Consider the following 21,017-nt stretch of genomic DNA (forward strand, 5'->3'; position numbering starts at 1 on the left):
CTCCCCCAGTGTTCAGCTTAAGCTGCATAAATCCGCAGTACTAGACTGGTTTGGCTTTACAAAAGACTTGGCAAGGGATTACAAAGCTTCTAATGAACCTCCTGTCAGGGGTTAATTGGTTGGCTTTATTTTCCTCTTAAAAAATCAAAGGCCCTAAACTTAAAAAGAAAAAAAAAATCTATAAAAAAATTAAAATCTATAAAATCTGTGCAATCACTTCTCCTCGACCCTACATTTACTAAGCTCTTAATATCATAAATATGAACTCTGATATTCCAACACAGGTGAATAAACCATTAAAACATTTGGGAAGAGGAACTTGCAAACCGTAGATGATATTTACTGCAAAATTTTAAAGCTAAATATACATTAAATAAAACTTGCAGCATGGACACAGAAAAATACTTGAATACCAGGGCATGTATTTAAAGTTAAACAGCATTTAATCAGAATCTTTATTTGATTATTTGCCAAATTCAGTTGTGTATTAAGGAAAAAAACAGGAAAAAAAGATTTAGGCTGAAACTTGGATAAAATGTCTCAGTTGGGGAACACATTTCATAAACAATTTTGGAAGTATGGATCTGGTCTCATTAGTAACTAATTAGTACCAGTTATTTTGAAAAAATGAGCAAGGCACAAAAAAAACCAAATTAGATATTGAACAAAAATTAATGTCTTAACATGCTTAATATAATTTATTGCAAAGTTCCATAAAATATTTAATATTCAGATAGAGATGTCCGTGCCTTTTGTGATGCTGTGCACCTCACAGTGCCTGGTTTGCTCCCAGGCAGAGAGAGATAATTCAAGGCAGACCACAATAAATACCATATATTAAGGTGCAGGGTTGAAACCCTCATTTGACTTTTGGCATTTGGTCCTTGCCCTGTACCCACAACAGCTCAGAGTGTCACTGGGTTAATTGTATCAGCACTGACAAACGAGGGAGTAAAAGCTGCCTGCCCTGGCAGTGATTTGCTGTGGGACTGGAAATGGTCTGAAAATTGTGTTACCCTTTGCTAGATCAATAACCTCAACTGGTGAGATGTAATGGCAGCATCTGACAGCTTGGGCTGGGTCACAGTCCTCTCACATGAATCTCAGCTTCTCACTGTACTCAGAGCACTCACCAAGTAAGAACTCGTGGGGGACACCCAGCACAGGCTGACCTGACAGCATCAGGTGTGTCCTGGCCAGGCAGTGGCAGCTCTGGAAGCATCACTGACCCACACAAAGACAAAGGGCGGGCTCTGGAGAGAAAACCTCTGGCCAATGTGGCTTTTGCCCAAGTCACAACATCTGAAGGGATGCCAACCAAGACCCTAAGTCTCTCACACACACACACAGACACACAGACACATACACACACAAGGAAAGCTGAATCCTTTGGTCTTCCTCTTTCTTGTGAGCCAGGAGGACACAAACCTGGTGGCTCTGGCCACCTGTCCCTCCACGCTGGGTCTAAGCACAAGCCACCCTCATGTCTCATGCAAACTTGAGACAATCTACAGGTCAGCTGTAGCCATTTTTGGAGCAGTGTGGATGTCTGGAAGGGCCTGCCAAGCGAGAGCCATCACCACGGCAAGGACTCCCTTTCTCACCCAGCTGTGGACTATATTGCATCTGACATGATGAGCATCTCTTGAATCTACCTTTCAGATTTTCGGCAAACCATTTTCTCACTGTCCTTCACAAAGTTGACATTTTCGGCAGCATGATAGGAAAGATGTCATGTCGGCTGCTTTTCAAGTTGTTGTCACAGTGGTTAGCACCAGTTCTGTCATCTTTGCTTTCCTCACAATCCCCCATCTTGAGCCATGTCACAAATAATAATACTTCCGATGTTTTTGTCAAATTTCAAATACTATAACCCAGTTGCACATCTTTGGATTTACTAGTTATGTTAATCTTTGTTGCTCATCTTCCCAGAAGCTGAAGCATTAGAAACTCATTAATTAGTGACAAATGCAGGATATAGATAGAACTGGAAAAACACTACCCAAAGCCTTCCACTTAATTTATTAGCTCGATAATTTTGAAACCTAATTAAATATTCAAGTCAAATATACTTTGAAAATATAATCTTTCTGAGGGAACATATTTATTTTCCCTTTTGCAAGAACACAAAGGGTATATAGCTTAGCATCACTGTAATTTAAGATTCACTTCTGTGCTCTAGACAATTTCGGTACATGGCTGATGGGGCTAAAAAAGTCCCCAGGAGAAGCTCAAGCTGCACAGCTCATTCTGATGCTTACTGGCAATTTTGTTTTCAGCAAAGGTCTCCAGCTCAATTTTGATCTGATCTAAATCTAATCTACAGAAGCATCAACTCCACCAGTGAGCAGCATCTCTCGAAGCTGCAGGAATTGATGTTCTCACACACAATCCACAACCACATCACTATTGCACTGAAGCAGTGATTGGAAGTGAGAGGAGAGCAAAAGGGTGGAACAGAAGTTTTGGATGTACATGGTATATACAAATGCGTGAGGGACAAAATGGGTTTGGGTCTATGAATTCAGCTGGACAAACAACATTAATGTCTCCATCTGTGTGGAGACACAATTCCATCCAATTCTCTATAGCTCCTGCTCACGGGGACTTGAGGTGTACGGCAGAAGCTGTGGGCAGAGAGGGAAGCAGAAGGGCAAAAAAGGCAAGAAAAATAACTAACGAGATTTTTAATTATAAGTAAACAAGTTTCAGATCACTCCTTCTGCTGCAGATTCACTGTGTTGGCTCTAAACTAGTAAATTCCCACAGTAAATATTTCATATGAAAAGTTTTAAATGCCACTTTCCTAATCCCCCCATGTTTTTTAGTTTTAAACCACAAAAACAACAACATCAACAAAGCAGGTGGTGAAATTAAAAAAAAAGGGTTGCAATTTAAACAGCAAAAATTATAGTCCTTGTTTAGCTTAGATGGTTTGTGCAAATTCCGGGGTTAATTATAAATTATAATTAGGACCTGTGATCCTAAGGCCACTGCTTTATTCTACAAGTCCCGCCTCCCCCCATGCCCTTTTCTAATTATACCCGGTGCCCCCAGGGCTAGTTATGCTGCTAAAACAAATATATCAAAATGATTTTTTAACAAAGACTAATATATGAAGCAATAGCATGCATTTGTATGCAATTATAAATATACAGTATAGCTCCAGCGCGTTAATCTCTTTGACATAAGCCTCCATGAAATACCACGTCGGCTTCTAAATGAAAAGACATATCATCTTTTACACCTTTTATGTTTAACTTGTCTACACTTTTTTTTTTTTTTTAACTGGGGAAAATATTGCTTACACGTAGCAAACAGATCTTTGCACGCACTGTGAGCCCTGGCATGCAGAGCCAAGGGAAAAAAAACAATGTCAAAAACTGATGCAAATAATTTGATTTTTTAAGTAACAACTCAAATATAAAACACGTGCTGCCTTCAGCTCCCTTGCTGGTTGCCAGGTGCAGCACATATGAGCTATACAGTAAACATCAATGATTAGTGCCTTGGACGGCATGTGTCAGGAGAGGCTTTCACAGGATCCTCGCGGGAGGAGTTGCCTGCACAGTCCCACCGGTTGCACGAGGACGGGCTCTGGGGATGTGGGCAGGATCACGGCTGCCTCTCACATCTCCCCCAGCAGACCAGACCTGAGAGAGCCCACCTGCCTACACCCCTAGGAAAAAAGTGTATTCAGCAAACATTGATTTTCCCCATCTCCCTTTTCTTCTGGGGACTCACACCATGTGGGAAACATCAGTGAGAAGCCCTTTGTTCACCCCAGTGCTCCTGGGCACTGCCCCAGCTGCTCACGAGGTGCTGCCCAGCATGGGAATCCTTTAATCTCCCAACTCCTGCCTTCCCTTCACTTGGGCTCTCCTCCACGCCGCAGTGCCGAGCCAAGTCACAGCTCATCGATTCTCGTGTGCCATCCGCACCCCTGACGCACTGCGCCGGGTGCTTTCTGAGCCCTGCCATCCCACACCCATTGTGATGAATCCTGTCAGCCTCCTGCACTGAGCTGGTGACCTGCTGGTGGCTGGCAAGCCAGCTCCTCAGCACAGGCAGAGCATCCCATCCGACAGACAGTGGGAGCACCTGCTGTGTCACCACGGGCTGAGCGCAGCGCTGGATGGGACATGGAGCTGGCACCTCATGACAGGGTAGGGCATCACTGAACCCTGCCAGACTGAACCTGCCTTACTGCAGCCAGGGCAGGGCATCTGAACGAGAAACCCAACACAGAGCTCTAGGGGAGCACACAAAGATATCGTGATAAAGTGCTTCTAGTGCTTAAGGGACAGAAATAATCCTGTATTTCTTTTGTTTCAACTTGCTGTGTGGAAATCATTATGTGAAACAGACCAGATATGTAATTACAATACAATGGAGAAAATTGCAGGTATGTCATGCAGAGTTTTCAATTCCTGAAGGTTTATGACAGCAGCATGTTTCTGCTGGGTTTACAGTTGTAAAAACAGTAATGAAAGCTAATGGTAACATTAATCAATAAAAATGCTTTTTCTTGAAAACAAATTTGAGGCCATAAAATACAGTTTACAGAAGAAAGGGAAGTCACTAATATACCAAATTAATTAGCACAGAGACTTGTAGCTGCTTGAACCCTAGGTAAATAGTCATTTAACAACTTGCAGAAGATTGGTACTTGGTTGTTATTAGACTGGAGGGAATTCAGTCCAGCATCCTGATTTTGATAAACTCAGTCTGCTAATATTGAGCATGCAAACGATCAATATTTAAGTCTGAGTTTTAAAAGTTTAGGATTAACAAGCATAAAAAAAGTTTTTCATGTTGCTAACTTTAAAATTTAAAAATAATGCTATTCTATGCCTAAATGATAAAAAAAAAAAAAGCACAAGTGAAACCAAGGCCATTCCTGAAAGCCACTTCTTTGCAAGGGACAGGAGCCACTGCTCAAGATTGAAGCACTAACTTTAGACCTAGAAAAGCTGAGCTCAACTTTTTGTTGCACAATACTTCTCCCATGAGCAGACAGGGAAGAAGCAAGGCTCCTCTAACACATCACTTCTCCGTGTGTCAAACAACACTGGCAGTACTGCCACAGCCCTCCGACATGAGAACAGTGAAAACAGGGATAGAGAAGGCAGGGAAAGATCTTGGTGGCCATGAGGGTTTACCCTTTCACAATTTTATTCCAAATCACACTGTCTTTTCAAAACCATTCCTGCTCTTGCCTTTGCTAGTTCTCTGGAGGACTCTTGATAAAGAAAAGCAACATAGTGGTGGCACCAAAAGCAAAGAGACATCAATAAACATATGACATGTGTTGTTGGATATCTAGATAATTCTGTGCCTTCACTACCTGTCACCTGTGTAAATACATCAGAAATAATGTTTTTTCATAATGCTAGGTCTTTGCAAAAGGCCTCCTGTGATACCCAGTGGACAAAACTCCATTAGCAACTAATGAGTGACCACAACAATTAAAAAGCATTGAGTTCCTCAGTCTCAGTGAAGAGCAAGTACCCGAGGACAGTAAATCATGTGAATGTTGCTCTTGCTAGTCCCTGTTTTCCTCACCCTGCACTTGCACAGTCAGGGGTCTCAGGAGGTGAAACTTAGGGCACGTAATTTACATTTAACTCTATTTCTACTTGTGAAAAAGACGAAATTAAAAGAAAAATTATGTGGGCTGTCATGCAAATAGCAGTGATTTACAACCTTGGTATGGAGAGATCATGTCAGGGCTCTGAATAAGATACATGAGCCCAAAGGAGAGGGGAGACCAAACTCTGACATGTAAGGCAACAGGGCTCCAAACTGTCCACAAAATCCCATTTTGACCACTTCACCTGCTGCAGCCACAGGGCCAGCCCCAAGCTGGAGCTGCGTTTCCACCAGCAGCCTCTCTGCTCCCGTCCTGGCTGCGCGCGGCAGTGCTGCTGAGCGGGGGCTGGACGGGCGAGGAGGCATCATCCCCACAATGACACCTGTCATCCTGTCAGCCTTGACCTTCAGGCTGTCCTCAGCATCCACAGCCTGCCTGCACTTCCCGCTGACTGCGAGCGACTGTTGTCTTGCTGCCTGACCTTATGCAAACACGATACAAACAGACAGCCCACCTCAGCTCCATCACTGTCTGCTGCTAATACAGGAGATTGATAGCCACATGAAATTATCTCCCTGCTCGACCTTCATTACTGGGTGGCATATTCTGTCTGACAGCCAACTTCATCCTGGGGAAAGCTAAACCACCCATTCAGGGGTGTTTACTGTCTAAAAGTGAAGGAACTCTTCTTTATGAGGAAAATCAACACTTTTTCAGATTTGATGGAAAAAGAAGCCTTTGTTAAACACAAAAATGTCTTGTAGTTCAGTCTTTCCCAGACCACTGTGCATCCCAACAACAATGCAATACATGGCCACTCCAAGATGTTCTGTTGGGTGCTGTGCCAGGTCCTGGGACAGGTCTGCCACCTTGACAACTTATACACAGAAAGTTTCAGCTCTGCCATGAGCTGTGAGTTTCCTGGGGAGAGCAGGGCCAGTCAGAAGGCAATGAGCAATGTATGGGCACAGCAGGTGGGAGGGAGGGACAGAGCTAAGGCGAGCATGGCTTTACACACATCACAACTGCCAGTAAGGACTGCATGGGTAAATACTGCCTTTCCATCGCTCTCTGCCAGCCAGCTCGCAAACGCATGATGCATGTGGCCTCATCAGCTCTCTGAAAAGAAATCGTGACTCTTCTACTCAGATATTCAGATTGGTTAGAGTAGACATGGAAGATAAGCAGTCGCGTTTTCCTCCGAGACCTCCTGTGGTCCCTTTCTGTGACCTTCTGGTAGCAAAAGCCAGACGCTGCACCCCGCAGACTCCATGGCAAACTGCTGGGTGTTAAGCAGAGCCTGCCCTTGGTGGGAACGCGCAATGCTGCAGCCTTGCAGCTCCCACACAGAGCCTCCTGCAATCCCCAGGCAACAGAGAGACGGCACAGACCAAGAAGGAACACGAACCTTCAGCTTTCGGATGCGAAGTCAACTGTCAGCTAAAGACAACTAAGTCGCAGCAAGACACCTCATTCCTTTCTTGGAATATTTTAAATGAGTGACTGGAATAGCCCATCCGTGGCCAAATTGTCCCTCTGACAGTGCCCAACAGGTCCTCAGACAGTGCAGCAGCCACACACAGCCCTGGACAGCTGAACAGCAGGGGACTGGCTTGAAAGCATGACATTTTCCTGAGCCCAAAACTCTCCAGCCCCATGGAGAGGGAATGGGAGGTTGTCACCTTGGCCCATACCATCAGATACCTCCTGCCACCAACCCTGATGAAGAGAAAGCTTCAGCCTTGGCTGTGCTGGACCCTGGGCAGAGGTACATGGGGTAGCTGTGATGAGCATCCTACCTCCTCTCTCTTGTGGGCCAGATGGGCTTTGAGCCAAGTCCTGTTCCCAAACCAGCTGTCTGCTGAGTTCTGCCCAGGACAAAGGGCAATGGGGCAGCCACTTTCACTGGCCAGTCCCATCCCCTGAACACCATGTGAGCCATCTTCTAAACACACATCTAAAAACCTAAGTCTCTGATCCCCTGTGGGACTTGGGTCCCCAAATGCTATCCAGCTATCCAGCTCCCAGGAGAGCGTGTGACCTGAATGCTGGAGTCAGGTCTCCCTGAGCTGTGGGGGTGCAGCTGCCCAGTGTGCTCAGTGACTGAGGAGCCCTCTGCAACACACTCCTGTGCACTGCACACTTTTGCTTACCTTTTTGGCTCTGGATTCGGCTGGGTTTTGGGCTCCTTCTTTTTTTTGGACTCCTTTTTGGAATCCTTTTTTGTCTCCGTTTCAGCGGCAGAGGCTTTGCCCCCCTCACCGTCTGCACTTGGCTGTGACCCACCAAGTAATTCTGCCATGAGTTGGCTTGGGGGAATGATTGAAATGTGGGGGGCAAGGCCGGCAGCAAAAGTGAAAGAAATAAGAAGAAAGCATGAAAAACCTCAAAATAAAACAAAAGGAAATTAAGCTGAAAGGAAACAACTGAAATCATATAACAATTGGCAAAGAAAGAACGAATGAGCAACGGAAAGTCAGAACTAAAAAAGAAACTAAGGAAGCAAAACTTGGTTTCCATGACAAGATGTATGAAAGTAACTGCAAAAGCAAGCGACAGCCTTGCAATGTGAAACCTGGGCAATGTGTTGTAATTCAGGGTGGTATTTACCAGAGGTATATGAAAACACCTAATTATTTTATAACATTCCTTTCTTCAGCAACATATGTAAGATACAAAGTGATATTTAAAAATATACAATATAAATTAACAGAAAAAAAGCAGAAAAAGAAGCTGCAATAGATGCTACAGCTGTCAACAGAATATACGGAGAGGGGGGAAAACACAGCTCCAGTTCCTCCCATCAAAGGTTTGTCACATTTGAGAGAAAGGAACTGTCTTCTTCTGAAACTGAAATTGCTTTGTAACAGAGCAAGATAAAATTTTCAGTTATGTCTAAGCAATTTCTGAACTGATGTCACGTGGTCTTTAAATGAGCCATGGGTGCCCAAGGGCTTAAAGCCCTTCTGAGCACTGAAGTTTGATACTGCTGAAAATTTCACTGCTCCAACTTGTCAGATCCTCTTACACAGCAATTAAATCAGCACAGTGTATCATTTACTTCTATTTATTCAACCCGTGACAGTCACAGGGACTGCAACTGTATCTTGTTCAGAACTGCATCTTAGCAAGTGCCTGGGCAAGTAAGTTAAAAACCTTCATTTCTGGATCCTCTATGTGCATTTTTACTGCTTACATTAAACAAGCAATGAAACAAACAAACAAACCGACTATGCCACTAGAAGTGCTGCTGCCAAACATCCACTGTGAAAACAAATTGGGGACTGTTGTGCATTATCCAAGGAAACCTGTATTTGACAAAGTCATCTCTTGTTGGCAGGGCACTGCTAGCCAAGAAGAATTCCTTACCTGTTGCCATGAACATGTGATGCACAAAAGGCAAAGCTGTAGTGAAGTAAGGTGGGGTCAATCATAGCTCCGTTTTCTGCGCGCTCTAGCAAATCTCTGAGGTAGCAGAGATGTCTGTGACAGCCTCTCACTCCATTACGTGCACAATACTCATCTAGCACAAAGACCTGGCCAGGACTAAACCAGCCCTGTTTAGAAATAAAGAGACTTGATTTTAAATATAAGTTATTAAATACAAAGGCTATCACACTTGGAGGTGTAGTGGTCAACTGTTCTAATAAAAAGAAATACAAACCTAAGGCTACATTAAGGAAAAAGGAGAGAGGTCACTCAAACAACACAGTCTGCACATCATCACTCAAACATAGCATATACTTAGTAAGTGCAACCATTAACAAAAACATATTATGCTACCATTAAAGGGAAATGTCATTTAAAATGCTGAAAAGTTAGGCCAGTTCATGTCAGTGCCTAGCAAAAAAATACAAAGCAAGAAAAAGACACCTTTAAGAGATGATAAGGCTTGGTTATTTAAACAGCGTGAAACGGTAGTCTCATTCTGGGGATGGGATTGTAAACTTGGCCGGGAGCAGGAAGATCGATCTGGGGGAAGATGACAGAGGATTACACTGAAAAATGACTTCTCTTGCATCTGGCAGGTAGGAACGTCCTGCAGATGGAGAAAGGCAATTCTGCAGTATCAGGAAGGGACGTTTCCCATTGTCCTTATTGCGTGCTGCTGGCGACACACGCTGACATCGCCCAGCTCCTCGGCACAGAAACAAGGGGAGCTCTGCTGAAGAGCAGGATTCCTTTACACATCCAGGAAGCTCAGACATTTCTTTCTATCACCCTGAGGGGCTGGTGACACAAGGCTTGTGGTGCAACGTCCAGACTCCCAAGGAGGATGCCCTTCCCTGCAAGGGGATGGCTCTGGTGAAGGTCCTGGGACAGCCAAAGTGGAGCATGCCTCTGCCTCCAGGAGAGGGGCTAACGAGAACAAGAATAATCTCGTAGATTGCTTTTCAAACGCTGCAAAATCGTCAATATTTACATGGAAATTTGGGTGCTAAACAATTGCTAAGACGCAGCTCTGGAATGCATCAAGCTGCAAAATCTTTCATCGTTTAATTGAAAAGTTCCTGCAGCGGGCGGGAGAGTAGTTGAGGCAGAGCACTGCCCCTATAGGCAACTTCTTTGCCACCCCATCTGTTACCCCAAATGCTACATCTTAGAAACAACACTGCTGTGAAAGATTAAAATATATTTTCTACCACTCAGATGACACCAAATCTTTTCTAGATGCCAAAATAGCTGCTTTGAAAAGAGTTGAAGAAATATCAATTAAGAGCTCAAAGACATAGAGAAGGATTTGCTCATCCTTATTGGGCCAACTCCAAAACAGATTGAGAAAAGAATTAAAATAATGAGGGGAAAATGATAGATATAGGGAGTAGCTACAGTTCTGGGATCACTAGAAGTGCACATTTCAAAATGAAGACACAGAACAATGCAGATGGGACAGCCCTCTGGAAGGCTATTTTTTGGGAGTGGTATATTTGCCTTCACCACTTTTGTATTGGTATTTTTGTCTTCTTTTTGGTTGGTGGTATTATGCTTGATTCTGGAGTTCTTTTTGTTACATCGTTAGACCATCTCTTGTCTCTCTCTGTGTAAGTCTTTGGTGAACAGGCATGGTAAAAATATGGAAATGCCATGATTGTTCTGCTTTTGGATATAGGGGTAGAAGTGCAGCTGAAATTGTTATATTCACCTAGTACAAAGAAAGAACTCATTTCTCCCTATGGGGTGAAATCTTGGCTCTTCTGACAGTGATGGGAAGGCTGGCACTGATTTCACTGGAGTCAAGTATCAGAGTCTGAGGCAAAGGAAGCAGAGGCTGAACCCAGCGATCTGGAGCATGCCACATTGCTCCCCTGAGCTGGGGTCTGCGATGTTCTCAGGAGAACAGAAGGGATGATGGTAAACACCCATAATCGCTGCCATGGTGCCATGAGGGGAAGCATGAGTAGAGATCAGAGGTTCAGTGATGAGCCCCAGACCTCAGGAGAGCACAGGCAGCAGACCCAGAGCCCCAGGAGGACCAGGAGGTCTTCCCTTGCATGGCAGAGGTAGAAAATAAAACACTTGCTGCTGAATGGGGATCCAATGGAGCAAGTAAATGCTGCTCCCCACAGCCCTAGAAAAAACCCCAAGGTTTGATGAAAAGCAGTATTCAAACAGATCCCCAACATCTTCAGGCAGACCCTGGCTCCTGGGTGAAGATTTGCCTGGCCCAACAAGCTGACACCCAGCCAGCCTGGCAAACGCAGCTGCCAGCACATGGGGTGTCTGTCCCCAGTGCAGATAGGTGCAGCTCAGCGTGGCCTCACAGATTGCCTCCTATGACATGAGGAAACCTGGAGGGGACAATGGAGAAAGGGCTCAGAGCACAGGGAACTCCATCGACTGTGTTCAACAGGCTGAACTGCTCTGATAAGGAGACATGTCCCAGGCAAAGGCAGGGAATGCCAGGGGAGCTCTGGAGCTGGGAAAAGCAAGGCTTGGTCAGGGCTCATGACATGTAGGCCAGTTGTCTAAAGGCAAATGCAACTTTTGAGAAAACCAGAGTTTGTGAGGGAAATTACACATTTCAGTAGCCGAATTTTCCTATTTATCATAGGAAATTGAAGAGAATTTAATCTTGGTGGCCTACTTCATGGATCTCTTAACCTGACTCCCTCACATCATCTCAGTTAGGCTGGGTACTCTGAAGATCTTCCCGTGGTACGTGCTGTGCTGTATAACACAAATTATATGAATGCTGACACATCACGGGCAATACAGCTCCAGCAGAAAGATGGCTGTGTGAGCTGGATGCTGGCAGTGGGTAGGGAAGTCTTGGGAAGAGTTGGAGGGCAGTTTCAGAAACAACACACATGCCCAAGTGAAAAGAATGAAGACCCACGCATGTGGTAGGGTCCATACTAAGCTGGAACAGCTAAATACTCTTCTCAGAAGTCCAGGAAATCCTCTGAGTGTGACTGTATAATCAATTTGAGGAGGATGGGCAAGACCCCTGTGCAAGCTCTGCAGAAAGTGTTCTTCCCCCTCCCCAGCACAGAGCTCTCTGCCAGTAAACATCACTTCTGCCATGGCTGGGATGAGTCAGCCAGGCTGTTTGTTTTCCTAGGGATGCCTGGCTCAGCCCGCGACTGGGCTCACAATAGTGTTGTTTAACCTGGTTCCACAGAAAGGAAGCAATGCTGAGTTATCCTCTGTGCCAGGGTAAGTCTTCCCTGGCACCTCCATGTCCACGTTTGAAAACGAGAAGAGGTGTGACGAGGCAAAACTCTGTGGGACCTTGCACGGAATGTCCTGTAGGGAGTAAGAATTGCCCAGTGGCACACAGTGGACAGAGCAGGCTTACCACGGGCTCACAGCTCCTCCAGCCAACTCAGCACAGTGCTATCACCAACATTCCAAAGACACAGCAAGAAGAGTGGGAGCTCTTTGCAGTTTTTGAGGGCACTCTGTTTTTACACCATAATCAGGACAAAAACATGGCAAAGTAAGTCAAGAAGCATGTGAAACCAAGCGTAGGTGAACACAGGCCATTATTCTGTTCCTTACAACACTGCAATGGGTGATTTGAAAGAAGATGGTTAATTGGTGATGCTCCACTCTGAAGAGGATGAGTCTTGGTGTTGAGGGGAGCTCCACCGCTCTGGTAGCTTCTAGCAAGGGCCTAAACATCTCCATAACAAGCAGAAGTGCGGCTGGTGGGTTTCTTGAAGAAAAACATTGTTAAACATTTTCAGTGATGGCCTCTCACCTCTCCATGAGTTTAGTTCAACGGCCACAGCTTTCTCACCAGGCCCAAGACTGCACAGAGACAAACCAGCAGCAAGCCAACCTCTCAGACATGCATGGATGAGGATGGTCTTCCTAGGGTCAGCCATGCATGGGGAGCAGAAGCTGCATGCCAAAGTCACTGCCTGCCAGAGCAAGGACCTTGATGGAACCAGTGAGGAACCTGCTGCAGGTCTGACAATGCTCCCACCAAGCCTACTTGTACCACTTGGGTATCTGCAGGTAAAGTGCAGCCTTCCCCCACCCCATCCTTACCTCAGGGATTGTCCACAACTGTTCCTCCTAGCCCTGCCTCTCCTTAGGAAGGTGACAATTCATAACTGCTAGTGGCACTTCCTGTACCTCAGTCCTTCAGAGGAGATTGGCCCTTGTGTGTGGTACAAGGAGCAGGGCAGTGAGAGGAGCACCATGGTGGTAGGGGACATGGAGGGCAGGATTTGAGACTGACAGCCTCCTTGCCAACTGCTCAGCTGTGTTCCCAGGCTGCTGCTTTTAACAGCAAGGCACTCAGGAGCTCCAGGGACTGCACAGCTGGCAAAGGGTCTTGGCACAGCGTGGTCTTTCTGCTGAAGGAGCCCACCATGACACCCCAGTGCGGCCCTGTGCAACAGTGGGAGGGCAAGTCAGAATCTGTCCCATGCCATGTTCTGGACATGTCCTCTGTTTAAGGATGCTCTAGAAAGGATTCATCTTGTTGTTTTCTCAAAAACTAAGAACCTCTTCATCCTCCTCACTGAAACAGCTAAAAATTAATTGCTCATTGGTTATTTTTATTTAAGAGCCCCCAAGCACTGCACCCCAGCCAAAGGCTACAAGCTGTCCTGGAACATCTCAGTGCCACTGTCCTACAGGGGGCAAAGAGCTGCAACTGCTGCTCGTGGGAATACTCAGGATGGGCATGCAACTACGTGAGCATGGACAGACTGCAGCAGCACTGCAGTTATCCACACAGTCCCATCTGTTACCTGCTTGGGACCCCTGCTCATAAAAAGACACAAAGCTGGGCCACAGTTATTCCTGGTGGGACTCCACTGACAAGGGAGGTGGTACCAGACAGTCATCTTTTCCCTGTTCTTTCATCCAGAAGACTCTGGAAGGCAGTGCAGGAGGCTGCAAAACACTGCTCTCTACTTCACATTCCCACACTGGAGTTTCTCTTTGCAGGAAGAAACATTTTAAACATTGCAAACAGAAATGATAAAGACAGTGCGACTGGAGAAGAACAGCAGTCAGTTCACTGCAGGCAGCCTCTCAAAAGAAAATACCTCTGGGCCAAATTCAAACCTGGTGTAAACAGAAGTCAATCTTCCAGCAACAGGGGGATTAGCCCCCAGTCGCACTAGCTTTGACTTTGCTGCTTGATGTTATATCACTAGAGACCAAAGAATATACTTGCCAGACAAGAATAGGAATCATTAAGTCTGTGGTCCAAAGTGAGGCGCTGAACCATCTCAAAGAGTGAAGCGTGGTCAAAGTTACAGGGATTGGAAGAGATAAATTCATCCATGCCATGCTTTTGAGCTCTATCTGCATCTGTTCATTTATACATATAGAGAAAGACACCATTTAGAGAGATATAAGACATTTTAGTTGACAAATATAACAGAAAAAAATATACAGTATGAAGCATGAAAGCCAAGTATCTCCTCTTCCCTCCATTGCCATTAAGTTTTCTCTTTGCAGGCTATACAGTACACTTCACCTCCCATTGTCAACTTGCATCAGTTATGGACTATATTATTGTATCTAGGCAAAAGATTTTAGAATTAACATCTTGTCAACTGCTCATTATAGTGCATTTATTCTGTACTTAAAACCAGAACACAAACGTACGAATTCACTCTGCATCTTACAATAGGCTATGAGTTAACATAATTTTGGCTCACATAGGTAAATTAGCTCCTATTTAGATAGTTGTGGTTAATTGTAATAGATTCTGCCATTCTAACGAAGTTACAGCTTTTTTCCTCCACATTTACTAGGTTTTCTAGGTATCACACCAGTTACGTTGTTCTTTCTCCAAATGCCAATGTTTGTCTTCCCCACGGCAATTTTTTTTCCTAACAGCAACTTTAAATGCTACCTCACTGAAATAAAAAGATGCTCTTTTAAGCATTGCTAAGAAGTTAAATTGATATGTAGTTTGTTGTCACAGAGGCAGTAACCCGACAGTGCGTCGGAGCTGCCAGTCATCCCGATGGAGAGACTGAATTTCCTCTGCCTAGATTACAAGCTGCCATTTTTGGGTGAATTAACAGCCTCAACGTATTCACACTTCTCTGCTTTGGGTGACGTTTATGGGCACTAACTCCTAGGGGCTAATTAATTAATCTCAACATGGTTAACTAAACTACACCGAATTCAGCAGTTGAAATGAAGCCTCCAAGCCAGCCTGGGTGCGGCCAGCCAGGACCCCGCTGGGAGCAGGTTTTGTTCTAGCAGCCGCTGGGGAATTAAAGGACACCTTTCACTTGGTTTTGTCTGTGCTCAGCTTCCTACTATATGGGTTCTTGCCAAATCCTCGACAAAGAAAATAGGATTTAAATCCTTCCCCTGTTTATAGCCTCCTAGGGGAACTGGGTGGCCTTGAAACAATGTGGCTGAAAGGACACAAAAATGCAGTTTTCCGCAGCAGGAGTATATGGTAACTGTATTTGTTTTAAAACAAAATCCCTCTTTACCAGAAAAAAACACCCCAAAAATCCTTAATTAAAAAGATTAAAAAAAAAGTTTTAAATGAGAGTGAGAATGTTCCTTCATATATGTTTTTCTATTCAATATTTAGCCGTGAAGGATGGCATGTCTTTCCAAATACCTTATTTGTGTCAGTGCTCTCACATATTAATGATCATTGGTAGCAATCTTTACATTTTCTGTATAGTCTGTCGTTATCTATATACAAACTGTATAAATAACATCACTCACTGGAAAGAAATCAGACAAATTGAAACATGTAACATTTCAATTAGCTGCTAGCAATACTTAATTCAGCTGTAGCTGGCAATTTTCCTCACTAGAACCCCACTGAATAAACACTGATGTTTTTCCTACAGAAGATTAATTTTTGAGGGTCTGCTCCCCTCAAAAATTGTGCTGGGGTCCTGCTGACCCCTAACCCTGCCTCCCTCCCAAGACCCAACCCCCTCCCTCTCCCTGCCGTGCATTCAGCACCAGACAGAAGCAGCTGCCGATGGTGCTGAGTGAGGTGGCAGCACAAGGGCTGGCTCAGGGGATGGGAACAACCTCCGTGGGGAGCACATCACCTCCATGGCACCTCTGCAGCCTCCCTGGGCATGGGATGTGAAGCCCACCCAGCCCTGTGGCCTGCAGCACAGACTGGCTCCTGTCTGTTTTGACAGCTTTCTGCCCTATTGTCTCTGTCCCTTTGGGCCAAGATGGATTTGATTGCATTCACTCCCAAAGAGTTCGGCTGTGCTGTTTTCATTCCATCCCTGGTGCCCGGAAAATGTTTTAGCAGCTATTATCAGACTATTTTTAATGGCTTGCTGCTCTGCCCGGCTCCTCGGAGTTGACTGCAAGCTGACAAATTGGCTGGAGGCCTTCATTTGCCAGTTTTGCTCAGAGATTTTATTACTTTTCAATTAGGAGCCCTGATACACTGTCAATCCTCCTGCTCAGCCAACGAGGCTCTGGGAGCCGAGTAAATCAGCTGGAAATTGGAAGAGTCCTCTAGCCCTTTAGCTGGTGAACCTTTTTGAGCATATGTGCTAGAAAGCATGTTTGAAATGAGTATTTTTTTATTCCAGACTAATAAGCTTTTTCCCATGTTACTTTCTCTAAGCAAGGTGGGCACAGAGCAGACCTTCTGCTGGTGGGAACTGACTGAAGCGCCGCTGGCTTCCACAGAGCTGAGGGTCTGGCTGGGCTTTTTACAATCTCCCTGCCCAAGGCAGGGGCACAGACAGTTCCCTGACAAGCGTGAGAACAGACACAGCGATTAAATGTCCTTCACAACTGGCCATAATCAGGGGCAATTTTGCTTTCATTAAACACTTTGAAGCCACATCTTCCATTGGGTGCCTGCTCGAAAGCCCATTTGCCCCAAATATCTCCTCATCAGTACAACCACATGAAGAGAGAGACATCAGACATGGCACTGTGTGAGCTCAAGTGACCAGAAAAGCATTATGCACATGACTTCTGCTCAGTCAGTGATTTAAAATGTGGATTTCTGCCATGGGAAGGAGGATGAGCAGCTGCAGCTCTCCCTGCAGAGCCCAGCGCCGCAGCTCTTGCATGGCCAAACCATTTTGCACCAGCAGAGATGTGGGGCTGGGTGGGTGCACAGCTCCCACCCAGGGGATACAGCTGTTGAGATGGGAACTGGAGATGTCTGTGGAGAATGGTAATACAAGTGTGTATTTCTTTTAAATGGAATATCAGCTCTGGGCCAGATGCTTCATTGGTCCAAAATTCTTAAAAATAATAAGGAGCACGTTAAAGAAGTCAATCCTATACTAAACTCACCTTCCCTTAATTATTCTAAATAAACATCCCACACACTTTGCAATTATTTTTGCATTTTGATTTTTCCAGTGGGCTCACTTTTAAAAAAGAAATTCATTAATCAAATTATACCAAAACCATTAAACTTTATAGGCAACACAAAAAGAAAAGAACAGATCTAAATATATTATTACTCTGCTTCAGATAAATATCTGCAATTTACAATAATGCCAACATCTGCATATGAAATAAGTTTTATGTATAATCCACCTCCACTCAAAATGGCCTATATAGTTTGAATGTGCTTTTAGAGTACAAAATGAGAATTGCTAATATTCACACCCAAACTGTACAGCCAGTCTTTAAGTACTTTAAATTAATTGTTTCAGTCAAATACAGTTGCTTTTTTGACCCTGCTCTGTTATTCTAGCTAAAAAGGAAGGAGAAACCAAAGAAAGAAAGTTATATGATGCTCCAGTAATTTGCAATCCCTTCCCAAGGTGCCGTGCCAAGCTCGCTGGTGTTTCTTTGTTCGGGGCCCCAGCTGAAATGCTGCTGCAGGCCCACAAAAGTTATCTTACATATTTAGACAAGCTGCACACAACTGCAGCTGAAAGGTGTTCGATGGTGGTCTCAGGAGGGAGGCTGCCAGTGGAGGGACATGGCCAGCACAGGCTCCAAAAACCTTTCTTCTGCAAAACTGCAGACTCTGGCCTTTTATATAGCATTTGGTCCCCTGCATTACTGCCTTTTTTTATACTGCTGGGTTTATTTTGTCCATTTTTATCCAGTTTGCATTTTGTGCTGACTCCATTAACTGGACCCCTGTCATACACACCCTCCCTACATGTGTTTGAAATCGGAAACTTAAAAATCTGCCAGTGTCAGGAACACAAAGATTTCACAGTAACAAGAATCAATGAAACCAAAGGACTGTCCCACTGTTCGGTTCTCTGAGGGCTGTATTTATCTATCTGTTATTTAAAAAGGAAGAGACAAATCAGTCAAATCTCTCATTCTTTTTTTTTTTTTTTCCTTAAATGTATTTCCCTGCTCTCTGCATTTCTTTTGCTCCAGCAATAATTTTGGCAGATTTTGCTTTGAGAGCAGTGAAGTTAATAGCGGGGGACAAGCTCCATAAAAGAATTCTTGTTATAAAAGGCTTTGGGTAGCCATTTTATTGTAAGAATTTCTTACTCCAGATTTGTTTCTTCTCATTAATGAGTGACTTTGTTTTAGTACCAAAGGCAACTGATAATCTTGTAAATTTTACAACACATTTCCCTGTTGCAAGAAAATAAAAATCCACCAAACAAACAAAAACCCAAACAACTGTAAATTAAAAGGTGACTTTGTATCTTACTCATCTGGAAAATGTGTGCTTGTCATATCTGCTTGACATTACAAGAATGAAGATGTGGTTTGGACAGTAACAAACAATGACACTAGTCAACCTCATCAGGAGACATGAAATAAAGGAATGACAATGATTGATGGCAGCTATTCATTTACAGATATTTCTAGAAAAGTCTTTGCTGGCCTGGCTGAGCAAAGTGGGAGAACTTTTCCAGCCTGGCCAGCAATGCACCACGGCAGGTGGCTCATGGAGTGCCCACTGCAACCCACTGCCTGCCCTGAGGGGCAGCGGGGTCCCCTCCTGCTCCGAGACATGTTTGGGCTGTGACTTGTTAAAGAAATACCAAGGAAGTGCCTGAAAACCCCATTTTGGTTGCCTGTGTGGAGCAAGAGACTTCACTCACAAATACTGATGGGGGTGGAGGGGGAAACACTGAATCCCTGTACCTGGGTTAAAATGCCAGGTGGATTGTGAGTGAGCGGCTGGCAGTGCTAGCTGGTGACTTGCCACATCCCCTCCTCGCTGTGCACTGTGGCATTGCTGCCTCTGAGAAGTGATGTGTGTGTGCTCAGGGCTCTGCAAGCCTGCTCCCCAAACCTGCTCCCTGTGCAGAGCTGTGGCTGCTTCAGGAGCCTCAATTTGCTTCTCAGCTGCAGAGCCAAGAGCTCTTTCTTCTCCCCTTCATATTATTGCATGTTAGAAGACAGGTTTAAATAAAATGGGCTGTTTATTCCTGTGGCTTATGGCTTTTTCCCTGCTGCAAACAAATTCTTTTCTGCTTCAGTTAGAATTTTAATAAATTGTTATGAATGCTCCTGTAAATCACCAGACACACCAGGCACTGAATTGCAATCTAAGTTGTCTAAGGATTGGCAGTTAGATGAATAAGAATTTGTAGTATGCACTTACATAATTCCTTGTGTGGCAAGTTAAAAACACAGTTTTAGAGCAGCTATTTATAATATAAAACATTGTTTCACAGCATCTTTATAACTACTTAAAAATATTTTGAATTGGATGGCTGCAGAAACCTGTGAATTTGTATTTCATAAGTTAGAGTTCCAGGCTTCTTAAAGAATGTAGAAGAGATTTACAGGCTAGTTTTAAATTCATGCAGGTTATGTGAGACTGATTTAACATTTTAATTCTGCATTCCTGCAATGAAGCATCTGCAAGTTGACAATACAGAAGACACAGCAGCGTTCTCATGATATCTTTAACTATCTAAAAAAGTAAAGCAATTAAAGCACAAAACTAATAATCTAATAAGATAGCGATGCATTGTAGTGCAAATACATGTAATGTTGCCAAACCCAGGTTCATTCATTCGTTCATTCATTCACTCTTTCTTTCTTTCTTTCAAAGTGGCAAAAATCTGTATTTCATTGAAATTAAACTTTAGTGGGTTGTTTGTTTTTTTTTTTTTGCAGTAAAGTCTGATAAGAATTCTCTTTGAAAATCCAAAATTTAGAAAACAAAATAAAGAAAGAAAAAAGAAAGTGTCTGCTGAGAAGGAATTCTGCCTGCTACCCCAGGGGGATATTTGTACACACACGCACATACTCACACATAGGAAAAAAGAAGAAAAAAGAAATAAAAGGAGGAGGAAGGAAAAAAGGAGTCTAGTTGATGGCCAAGAGGGATGACACCGCCTGTTCCTTCTCATAATTGCATTCAGATACTCCAGATACATATTTGCCAGCTCTCATGACCCACTGATGCTATTCCCTCCTAAGGAAAGCAGGCACTCACCAGATATTACAGAAGATTTTAACACCAATAAAGGATTTGTACTGGGTGTGTTTAGGACTCAACAAACTAAGGAGCAGCACAGATCTGGGCTTTTATCTTTTGCAAAGTAGGTATACCAGTGGGAAAAAGTAAAATAGCAATTCCCCTGGCTTATTTTTTGACTAGCATGGCTTTGATTGGTGACTGAGACCCATGCTAAAACAATAATTTATGATAATTTGGGGAAACAGCAGCATCCCTCCATGAAAAATGCATTTAAGTCAGAGCAGGCCAGCATCTCCAAATGCAGGATGACCCAGAGAGCTGCCACTTGCTGCTGAAATCATTCCCTGCCGAGTTAACGGGAGAGGAGCTAATCAAACCTCGATGATTCAGGGCTCTTTTCACAGGGCATGTGTGGAGGGGTTTCTGGGGGCCTCCTCTGGAGTCCTGCACCTTCTCTGGGTCTCTTGGGGTCTCCTGCCCTACCTTTCTATGCTTTGAGGTGTCCATGGTTAGCCCTGCACTCTGGTGCGCTGCACCAAGCTAATCATCGGCACGGAGAGAAAGGATATTGTCAGAGTGCAAAATGATCTGTTTTCAGGCAGGAAGCAGTCAACTAGATGT

At 44.2% G+C, this 21,017-nt stretch overlaps 1 protein-coding gene across 4 annotated transcripts in view; it reads right to left on the bottom strand.

The window, feature by feature from the left end:
- CADPS (calcium dependent secretion activator) overlaps positions 1 to 21,017 on the bottom strand; it is a 206,374-nt gene that overhangs the window by 71,354 nt on the left and 114,003 nt on the right. For 2 of the 4 annotated variants that reach the window (XM_059856714.1, XM_059856712.1), the window contains exons 12-14: positions 14,232 to 14,368; positions 8,963 to 9,150; positions 7,747 to 7,902 (exon numbers count right to left, since the gene is read on the bottom strand). In XM_059856714.1, the coding sequence (XP_059712697.1) occupies positions 7,747 to 7,902; positions 8,963 to 9,150; positions 14,232 to 14,368 (481 nt within the window). The remainder of the gene's footprint in view (positions 1 to 7,746; positions 7,903 to 8,962; positions 9,151 to 14,231; positions 14,369 to 21,017) is intronic. The other 2 variants (XM_059856711.1, XM_059856710.1) reach the window with 1 other exon arrangement.

Source organism: Haemorhous mexicanus, chromosome 11 (genome assembly GCF_027477595.1).
Source record: "Haemorhous mexicanus isolate bHaeMex1 chromosome 11, bHaeMex1.pri, whole genome shotgun sequence".
NCBI classification, from domain to species: domain Eukaryota; kingdom Metazoa; phylum Chordata; class Aves; order Passeriformes; family Fringillidae; genus Haemorhous; species Haemorhous mexicanus.